The sequence below is a fragment of the Theobroma cacao genome, chromosome 9 (assembly GCF_000208745.1).
Source record: "Theobroma cacao cultivar B97-61/B2 chromosome 9, Criollo_cocoa_genome_V2, whole genome shotgun sequence".
Taxonomy (NCBI): Eukaryota; Viridiplantae; Streptophyta; class Magnoliopsida; order Malvales; family Malvaceae; genus Theobroma; species Theobroma cacao.
Genome location: NC_030858.1, coordinates 9,900,440 through 9,911,861, shown reverse-complemented (window position 1 = coordinate 9,911,861; position 11,422 = coordinate 9,900,440). Strand labels below are relative to the sequence as shown.

At 34.1% G+C, this 11,422-nt stretch overlaps 1 protein-coding gene across 1 annotated transcript; it reads right to left on the bottom strand.

Moving 5' to 3' along the window:
• On the bottom strand, positions 382-1,058 carry LOC108663227. Its single transcript, XM_018126810.1, has 3 exons — positions 911-1,058; positions 696-827; positions 382-434 (listed from the first exon to the last, which is right to left on the bottom strand). The coding sequence occupies exons 1-3, from the start codon at positions 1,056-1,058 to the stop codon at positions 382-384; spliced, it is 333 nt and encodes a 110-aa protein (XP_017982299.1).

Genomic DNA, 11,422 nt, shown 5'->3' with positions numbered 1-11,422 from the left:
GGGAAAGCTTTTATTTCCCATACTTGCAAAACAAAATCGTTTTAAAAATAACCTTTAAAATTCTTGTGCATAATTCATTTCACTTTTTTGCTCCATCTTTAATTCTTTTCTCCTAGCACTGCATTACAAAAGGTTAGACTAAAACAATAAGAATTCAATCAACTACATTATAATCTCACACAAGTTATAATGTTTTATTGCATAAATCCTTTTCTTCTATTCTACTGTATGCACAGCTATATCGATCACCTAAAACAAAGATCTCTCACACAAAATTAATAAAGTAACCCCAGAAATGCTACATGACCAAACCATGTATGTTGTCCTCCTCTTAAGTTACATATTCAATTAGTGAGATCCGTTTTCTTTTGAATAACTGTATTACTTTGTCTTTTCTCGTACAGCTATGTACCCGTCCATCATTCTCATTCTAGCTACAACAGCAGAACGGATAGCACTAATAGCATCAAAGCAATAGGAAACAAAGACAAATATTGGAAAATTACAATATCTGCCGTTTCTGACAAGAAAGGAAAAACTTTAGCACATAGCTCTTATATCCGTTTTCATGCTACATAAACAAAATTTGAATTTTTTTAGCAACATGGAACCTTAAGTTGTGCATGTGAAACAGTTCAGACTTCATATAACTTCTAATTAATATAATCAACAAAGCATAAATAAGAAAATAGTACCGAAAGTAGAAGAACCAATCAGCTGAGAAAAAACCAAGGACGCATACATGTAAGTGTTAGATTTCATATACTTTCCAACCTTTTTTAACACGTTCTTCTTGTTTCCTTTAATGACTTCTTTCATTTTCACTCCTGAGGACAAAAGTAAGAACCAGTTCAAGTATAAAGCTGATTGAAGAAAGAAACTAGTAAATAAGAAAAGAAGAAACGGTTACCAAACAGAGGAGGAGAAATGAGAGGAGCAAACATGTAACAGTCAGATTTGAGGTAGTCTAAAACAATGTTGAGGAATTTCTTCTTGCTTTGTTTGGTCGCTTTGGTCTTCTTTTGAACTCCTAAGGACACTTTCTTTATCTTTTCCATGTTTTCGTTGGATTTATCAGCTGTAAATAAATGACAAATAGAGTAAGTGTTTTTCAAGAAGCACTTACTTTTTCCTTCATAGTTCTAGTTGAAGAGAGAGAAGGGCACGTGAATATCGTGGCGGTAATTTAGGACAGCTGTTGTTCTATGAAGCAGCAACGTGTCTTCCAATTTCAGGTTTCTGTGGCACGTGGCAATAATAAAGCTGCTGTTTTGCCATCCACCGTTTTCTGCTTTTCAATTCCAAAAGGATTACACATTTTTATATTTATAATAATTTTAAAGAAAAACATTTGAAAAGAATAAAAGATTCAAAGGAGTGAAAATGAAAAATAAGAAGAAACCAAAATAACAATTAATTTCGTATGTGATATAAAATATAAAGAAAGATATACTAAGAAAATAAGTGAAACAAGAATTTAGAGAATAATTGAGAAAAAACTTCTAGTTTATTTCTCATGAGAGAAGAACTTCTGATTCATTTCTCACTATTTCTAATTGTAATTTTTCATCAACTATAAACCCTATTTATAGGGTTACATAGATGTGGGGGTTACATAATATTAATGAAGATATTGATGAACCATCATATATATATATACATTGATTACTAATGAAACTTAAAAGTTTGGGAGATTCAATAAACATATTCATTTATTCATAACACTCCCCCTTGAATGTTCATTGTATCATGAAAAAAGTGCTTTAAAATTCTGCCTCATTAAAAACCTTAAGCTGGAAAAACCTAATGGGATAAAAACCTAATAGAAGAAAAAAAAATACAAAGCACTTGATAATTTCTCCCTCTTAGATGAAACACCATTTCAAGGGCTTCACAAGACATGCTTCAAACTACCTCACTAGAAACCTTAAGTCGAAAAAACCCAGTGGGACAAAAATCAAACATAAAGGAAAAAGAGTACAGTGCATAGTCCATAATCTACTCACCCTCAATTGAGCCATATTGCCACTTTTGGGGCATTTGATACTTTGCCACTTCAGAGGCAAATTAATCTTGCATCTTATTAACTTGCCGCATTCCAATGCCGTATACTAATTTCTTAAATGTTAACGTTGGCAATGATTTGGTAAAAAGATCTGCAAGATTATTGGAGGACCGAATCTGTTTAACATCAACTTGTCTACTTTCTTGAAGTTCGTGTGTATAGAAAAGTTTCAACGAGATATATTTGATCCTATTTCCTTTAATATATCCTCCCCTGATTTGTACAACATAAGCAACAATATCTTCATAAATTATAGTGGGAGAATTTATAATTGGTGTTAAACAACAAAAATCATGAATATGTACTATACCAGATCTTAACCAAACACACTCTCTTCCAGCTTCATATAGAACGATAATCTCAGAGTGATTCGAGGATGTAGCTATTAGTGATTGCTTAGTAGGGCACCAACAAATAACAGTGTCGTTATAGCAAAATATATAATCGATTTAGGAGCAAGCCTTGTGGGATCAGATTTATATCCGACATCAGCATATCTAACTACACCAGAGTTAGTGGAATCTTTGGAATAATATAAACCCAAATCTATGGTTCCTCAAAGACAATGGAAGATATGTTTTATCGCATTCCAATATTTTTGAGTTGGCTCAAAACTTAAACGAGCCAACAAATTTACTGCAAAAGCAATATCTGGTCTCGTACATTGTACCAATTACATAAAAGCCCCAGTAACATTGAGATATGATACTTCAGGACCAAGTATCTCCTCATTAGATTCTCTAGGATGAAACGGGGTCGTTTTATGGATTAAGAGACCTTACAACCATAAAGGTGATCAATGGGTAAACGTTGTCCATGTTAAAGCGTCTGAGCAATCTCTCAATATATGCGACTGATGGAAAAGTATTCTATTTGCTTTGTGCTCAAGCTCTAGACCAAGACAAAGTTTGGTTTTACCTAAATCTTTAACTTCAAATTCACATTTCAAGTATTCAGCAATTTTAGATAGCTCTTTTTGAGTTCCAATCAAATTCATATTGTCAACATAAACTATTATTATAACAAATCCGATTTTTGATTTCTTAATAAACACGCATAGGTAGATAAGATCATTCTTGTACCCTTCCTTAATTAGGTTCTCGCTTAAGCATGGATACCACATACGGCCGGATTGCTTTAACCCGTACAAAGATCTTTTCAACTTTATTGAGAATAAGTTATGAAGAGTGTATGCTTCAATCATTTTTAATCTCTTGGGAATTTTCATATAAATATCAAAGTCTAATGAACAATATAAATATGCTGTCACAATGCCCATAAGATGTATTTCTAGTTTTTCAGAAACTGCTAGTCTAATAAGGAAACGAAAAGTAATCATATCCATCACAAGTGAATATGTCTCATCATAATCAATCCTAAGTATCTGAGAGAAACCTTGGGCAACGACTTGGGCATTATGCCTCACGACCTTTTTTTTTTATTTTGTTCCTAGACAAAGACCCATTTATATCTAACAAGCTTCACATTGTCGGAGGTTCAAGCTACAGGCCTAAAAATCTCTCATTAGCTAAGGAAGCCAATTCAACCTGGATTGCTTCTTCCCACTTATGCCAATCTTGCCTTTTACAACATTAGATAATAGATCGTGGTTCATAACCATCGTTCATAATCTCATGAGCAATTGAGAAAGCAAAAGCATCATCGATGATTATTTCATTTCGATCTCAAATCTCATTACAATAGGTAATGGAAATCTTAATATTCCGGGGGTCGATCATCCTTTCATGGGTTTGTGCCTCTTCAGGGGCAATAGGCTTTTCTGGAGCAATTCATGCCTCTTGATGGGCAATGGGCTCTTCTGGAGAGGATTCGTGATTCCACCCCTTTCGTTTTCAAGGAATAATGTCTTTTGATCCTATCGGTCTTCCACGTTTCAGGCATGAACCATTTTGATCCATTTCAGCTTGTTATTCAGGAACAACAATCCTAACTGGAGCATTCACAACTGGAATATGAGATTTCATGACCTTTGCAGCATCATTAAATGCATCAAAAAGTTTATTGGAAATATCTTGTAAATGGATTATACGCTACACCTCATTTTCACATTCAAGAGATCTTGGGTCTAAATTGGATAGAGTTTTCTCATTCCAGTAGAAAATCTCAACTAGTTTTTGCTTCTCAACCATGGAAGCCTTAGTTATCCCAATCAATGGAAATACTGTTTCATCGAAATGACAATCCCCGAATCTAGCGATAAAAAGATCACCCTTCGTTGGTTCCATGAACCTAATAATGGACGGTGAATCAAACCCAACATAAATACCCAAACGGCGTTGGAGACCCATTTTAGTCCTTTTTGGTGAAGCTACAAGCACCTGCACAACGCAACCAAAGGTGCATAAATGTGAAATATTTGGTTCATAACCAATAAACAAATACATGGGGGATTGCTAGAGACTAGCAGTGGGATGCAATCTAATTAGTGCCGCAGCATGCAAAACAGCATGACCCTACGTTATATAATTGAGATTTGTTCTCAATAATAGAGTACGAGTGATAATTTGGATGTGTTTTATCAAGGATTCTGCCAATCCGTTCTGAGTATGAACATGTGGAACCGAGTACTCAACCTCGATTCCTAATGAAGTATAATACGCATCAAAGCTCTTTGATGTAAATTCACTAGCATTATCCATCCTTATACTCTTAATTGAATAATCAGGGAAATGTGCTCAGAGCTTTATAATCTACGCAAGTAAACATGCAAAGGCAATATTGGCATATATAACAGACAAACATGGGACCATATGGAGGATGCATCCACTAATACCATAAAATATTAAAACGGTCCATTTGCCAGTTGTATTGGTCCACAAATATCACCTTGGATTCTTTGCAAGAATAAAGGGGATTCAAGATTAACCTTTTTCATAAAAGGTTTAGTAATGAGCTTTACTTGTGAACATGCTTCACAAGTATAATCCTTAGACAACAAAACCTTTTTATCCTTTAGAGGGTGTCCTCTAGTATTTTGGATTATCTTACGCATCATCGTAGCTCCAGAGTGACCTAGGTGATCATGCCAAAGGCCAAACTCATTTGGATTTACCAGTCTCCAAGACATGGTAGTGTAGACTTTAATAACTTTAATAGGGACACAATATAATCCTTTAGTTGAAGCTTTCAACTTCTAATGGATGGTCTTCTGGCTCATCTTATAAGAGGTGATGCAAAGAAATTCTTTATTTTGCTCATCAATTGTCTCAAGATGGCACCCATTATGGCATACATCTATGTAACTAAGTAGACTCTTCTTCGATCTATTGCTCAGTAATGCATCCTTAATTTGCAAAGTGGTGCTATTTAGTAGAACAATTGTGGCATTCCTTGAGCCATCAATAATTCCAATGGGACCTGATATTGTATGGACATTTGCCTTACGTAATGTCATACTTGAGAAAAAGTGCTTAACACGAAGAATGGTATGTGTCGTTGCACTATCAAGCAAATAGACATCTTTCTTTTTCTCGATGGTTCCCATTTGCACTTATATTGACAACTTTAGGTGTCACTTGTATTAACAACTTTAGGTGTCCAGTAAAAATTCACAAATCAATTATGGGATAATAATTTTATTTATAAACAATCAAGTAAAAGTAATACATTGAAAATAACATTAAAATTCTTAAACCCTAAATTTGAGTTGACTTCCACCAATTTGAGACATCCAACGATGTTTTTGCTTCTACAAGAGTAGGAGGAATCGCTTCAACGGAGGTATTGTTAGCCTCGATGTTGGTCATAGCATTTTTAATGGCATGAGTTTTGACTCGCTTGCCCTTATCCTTCAGGGATGCTTGGTATAAATCCACAAAATGCTTTGGCGTACGACATGTACACGACCGGTGTCTAATCATGCCATAACAATAGTAACTACTTTCATCATGCTCCTTTTTAGGCTTCTTGCCCTTGCCATGATTCAAGCCAAGATTAATTTGCTTAGGGCGCTTATATCTTCTGCCACCCTTTCATAGGTTATGCACTAGCCTGTGCTTACAGTCCTTAAATTGACCAGCACTCTTACCAGAGCTAGCATTTGCTTCAGGCAATGCTTTTGAGCTAGCAAGTTTAAGATCATGATTTTTGAGTAAAAGTTCATTAGTCTTCTCCGCAGTCAGGAGGACAGATATCAACTTTGAGTGCGTCGTAAATTGACGTTGCTGGTATTGCTACTGCAATACAATATTTCAAGCATGAAAAGTGGAGAAAGTTTTCTCTACTAGCTCTAATTTAGTGAGCCTCACACCACATAACTCCAACTGCGAAACTATATCAAGTAAGGCTGAGTTGTAATCAGACATTGATTTAAAGTCTTGCAGCCTGAGATGTTGACAATCATACTGTGCTTGAGGGAGAATAACAGTCTTGGTATGATCATACCTCTCTCTCAATCTTGTCCACAGTATCTTAGGATCTCAGACGGATAAATATTGAGTCTTCAGGCTCTCATGCAAATGATGACAAATGAAAATCATAGCATTCGCTTTATCTTTGTCATTTGCATTTTTGTCTATAATAATTGCATTAGCAAGACCTTGCCTTTGAAGATACATCTCTACATCAAGGCACTAGGACAGATAATTGTTTCCACTCACTTCCAAGATGTGGAACTTGGGCTTTTTAATATTTGCCACAATACTGCATACAAAAAATTAAACCCTTAGATTGGGGTTCTCAAAGGTCTATCACCGCGTCAAGGGGACAGTCTATCACCACTTTAGGGGGATAGAGATATATTCTAAATCTGTAGTTGACTTCAAGCTAATTAAACCATACAAAAAAAACTAAAATCTAATTGGAAAAAAAAATCTTCTCATTACCTTTAGAGACTCGTGCTGATAATGTGATATAAAATATAAAGAAAGATATATTAAGAAAATAATTTAGAGAAGAATTGAGAAAAACACATTTGGTTCATTTCTCATAAGAGAAGAACTTCTAGTTCATTTCTTATTATTTCTGATTATTATTGATTGTAATTTTTCATCCAATACAAAGCCCTATTTATAGGGTTACATAGATGTGGGGGTTACATAGTATTAATGAAGATATTGATGAACCATCATAAATATATACATCGATTATAAATGGAACTTGAAGGGTTGGGAGATTCAATGGACACATTCATTTATTCATAATAATACGTAATTTATGTTTTTTCTTTTTCTATCCTTTATCTTTGTCTTTTTTTCACCAAATTAAAATTTTAATAATTATTTTATCCAATTTTAAAATACTAATTACTAGAAAAAAGGTATATATATATAGTTGATTAGATTTTTTAAAAATAATTATTGTAAATAATAACCTTGTTCTACACAAAAAATATATATTTTAAAAAATAAAAAAAAATCAAAATGTTATGAAATATAATTTGAAAGAACAACTTATGTGAGAAATATAAAAGGAAGTATTTAAATGGAGTAGGAAGATCTTATTTAAACGTTTATTTACAAATGAAGTAAGGAGCCTATTTATAGACTAATAACCCTTTCCCTAGATAGAATTTACAAAATAAAGATAATATTAAGAGATTAGATGAATAGATTAAATTCTAATATTAATCTAATCTAATTTATATCCAAATTTAAATATAACATAAAGGGATATTCACAACAATATTCATGACACTCCCTTTGAATATCTATTGTATTAAGAATATACCTCATTAAAAAAATACAACAAAAAAACCTCATAAAAAAATCTGAGTGAAGAAAAAAGAATATATAATTCTTTCAAGATTACACTTTAGAAATACTATCTCATTAAAAACTTTATCAAGAAAAACCCAGTGAAAAAAACCTTGACGAACGAAAAGAGTACAATGTGTATTTTACTCCCCTTAATGACTTCATTATTTAAGATCTTTAAAACGATTTTCAGTCATTTGTACCAATTTTTCAAATGTTGTAGTAGGAAGGGTTTTGGTGAATAAATCTACTGGATTGTCACTTGAACAAATTTGTTGAATACAAATATCATTATTTTCTTGGAAATCATTAGTGAAAAAGAATTTTGACAAAATATGTTTTGTTTATTGCTTTTCAATGTATTCTTCCTTTAGCTGGGATATGCAAGCGATATTATCTTCATATAACGTTGTTGAAACTTCTTTCATGATTAACAAGCCGCATGTTCCTCAAATATGTTGAGTTATAGATCTTAATCAGACATATTCATGACTAGCCTCATAAATTTTTAAAATTTCTAAAAAGTGAAATTAACTCTATATGTTGTCATTGATTGGTGAACACAATTATTTATACAAGAATAATTGGTTGACGATTGCTGAAGGATACTTCCTAGAATCAGACTTATCAACTTATCATAATTATCCTATACAAGCAAAAGATACATACACATCAATTAAGAAGAGAATATGGGAGAAAATTAAGTAATTCTATGATCCTATCTTCATTATTCCCCTTCAAGTTAAAGTGTGGAGATTTAAAACACTCAATTTGCCAAGTAATTCATGAAAAGGATCCTACCTAAATGCCTTAGTAAAAATATTTGCTAGTTGAAATTTTGAAGTGATGGATCGAGGAATCAAAGTTTAAGACTGGATATGCTGGCGAATAAAATGACAATCAATTTCTATGTGTTTTGTGCATTCATGGAACACTAGATTGGTAGTTATGTGGATGGCAGTTTGATTGCCACAGAAAAGTGGTACTAGGTTAAAGCAAAGCACTTATAGGTCTCGTAGTAACCTTAATAACCAAATAATTTCACTAAAAGTGGTGGCCATGGCTCGATACTCTACTTCTACAATGGAATGTGAAACAACTATCTACTTCTTTGATCGCCATAAATCGGTGATGACCCAAGAATTATAACATAGCCAATAGTAAACTGAAAGGTGGTAGGGCATCCTAGTCTACATCACTAAATGCCCAAAGAGATAATGAACTGTTATAAGGTAACAAGAGTCCTTGGCCTAGAGCATTTTCTAGATACTAAAGCGCACGAAAAACTGCATCTAAGTGTGGCTACCGAGGATTATGCATAAATTGACTCAATACGTACACAACATAATTGATATCTGACCTTGTAATGGTGAGATAAAGCAAGCATTCAACAAGTTGTCGATAAAGTCTAGGGTCACAACAAAAAGGCCTAGTATCAGATGCAAGCTTGTGCTGTTGGTCCATTGGAAAAGATAAAGGCTTGTAGCCCATCAAGCCACTCTCAAATAAAATGTCCAACACATACTTACGTTGCTCAAAACTATACCAGAAGAGGAACGTGCAACTTTTATGCTCAAAAAGTATTTTAATTTCCAAAGATCTTTGATATGAAACTTCTTGTCCAAATAGCACTTTAGTTTAACAATACGTTCCGAATCAGTTCTTGTGACTATCACATCATCTACATATATTAAAACAATAATAAAAGATGCCTCTCTATGAAACAAGAAAAATAAGTGATCTGCATTAGATTGATAAAACCCAATGGCTGGTAAGGCTATGGTAAATTTGTGATACCAATTTCTCGAGGCCTGTCTAAGCCCATATAGAGATTTTTGCAACTTACAAACATGTCACTCCCTCTTTCAAGCAAATCCTTATGGAATTTTTTTATAAACTTCCTCGTTTAAATCCCTGTGCAGAAATGCATTGTTGATGTCCAGTTGGTGTAATTCTCAATTCTATACTGAAGCCACTACAAGCAAGCTTGATAGTCACCAATTTGGCCACTAGCCAAAAGTTTCATCAAAGTCTACCCCTTCTATTTGAATGTAGCCTTTAGCAACCAGATAAACCTTATGTTGCTCCACACTTCCATCTGGGTTGTACTTGATTTTGTACACCCATTTAGAATCAATTGATTGTTTTCCAAGTGGCAACTCACTAAAGGCTCATGTCTTATTTTCTTCCAAGGCCAGATTTTCCTTTGCCATTACATCCCACCAATGGGCATGTTTCACTACTTGATAAAAATTAGTTTGCTCATCGATGGAAGAGATGGCCACCAAGAAAGCATTATGATTACGTGAAAAACATGAATAAAAGAGAAATTGTGAAAGAGGATATATTGTAGGGTTAGCCGTAGGTGTGGAAATGTGTGTGGGAGAAAACGGTGTGAGAGAGCGGGCAAGGCGAAATCATAGTCTACCAATTTTCGTGGAACTCAAAAAATTCTCTTTCCTATCACCATTGAAGAATCTATTGTCACAATAATACTAGAAGCGATATCCAATTCAATCTCAACACACATCCTTGGCTATTGGTTGGATTGAAAGACCATTTGTTGCAGAATATCTCTATTGTCAATCTCTTGCTTTACGTATAGCCCAAGTTCGTCTAGCCCGCATGCATTACCTGACTCATAAGGCTTAGTTTCAACATAAGGCCCACTATTGGCTTCTTGTGATTCACACGACCCTACCACACTCGATCCATGCACTAACTCATTGAATGAGCTCATGTGTGGACCCATGAATAGTTCATCAGAGGTATGAATTAGGCTATCATGATATGTTGCTATTCCAGATACTAGTATGTCTACTGTTGGTGACCTATCAAATCCATTGCTTGCCTTGGTTAGTGCACTAGGAAAGACATTCCCAAAAAATTGCCTATCATGTGAAATATAGATTTTCTTATCTTCAATGTCCAATATTCGATACCCTTTTAGTTCGTGTGGGTATCTTAAAAAGATACCTAGTTTGGAGCAAGGTGCAAATTTGTCACAAGATTTGTTGGTAGTGAGCCTATAACATCAGCATCCAAAGGTCCTGAGATGTTAGTAAGTTGGTTGTCTCCCAAACAAAATTTCATATGGAGTTTTGTTCTTCAAAATTGACAAAGGAATCTTGTTGATTAAATATGCGACTATCAAAACACACTCACCCTAAAATTTTATGGCTAGGTGTGCTTGAAAACGTAGTCCTCATGCAACTTCGAACAAGTGTTTGTCTTTCTTTCTACTATCCCATTTTGTTGAGGTGTGTTTATGCAACTTGTCTAGGGCTCAATCCCTTTCTCATTGTAGTAGATAAACAAATCATTGTGCTTGAATTTCAACCCATTATCCGAATGTACAATTTTCACTTGTGTTTCAAACTGAGTACGTACCTATTGATAAAAGTGCAGCAAGCAATCACATGGTTATGACTTATACTTCATCAAATATACCGCCTGACTAAAATCATCAACAATGGTTAAAACATAAAAAAAACTCCAGATAATGACACAATTTTATAACCTCCCCAAATGTCACAATGTATAAGCTCAAAGATTTTGCTAGATTTATAAGTAGTAACAGGAAAAGGCAAACGATGTTGTCATGTTCTACAACAAGCATCACAAAAATTATTTTCTTTAACAT

Excerpts from the sequence above, each read along its gene's own strand:
- LOC108663227 (XM_018126810.1), bottom strand. The coding sequence starts at position 1,058 with ATGGAAAAGATAAAGAAAGTGTCCTTAGGAGTTCAAAAGAAGACCAAA. Across the intron at positions 828-910 it reads CATTTCTCCTCCTCTGTTTG|GAGTGAAAATGAAAGAAGTC; the intron begins GTAACCGTTTCT and ends TTTTGTCCTCAG. Across the intron at positions 435-695 it reads GATTGGTTCTTCTACTTTCG|CTAGAATGAGAATGATGGAC; the intron begins GTACTATTTTCT and ends CTGCTGTTGTAG.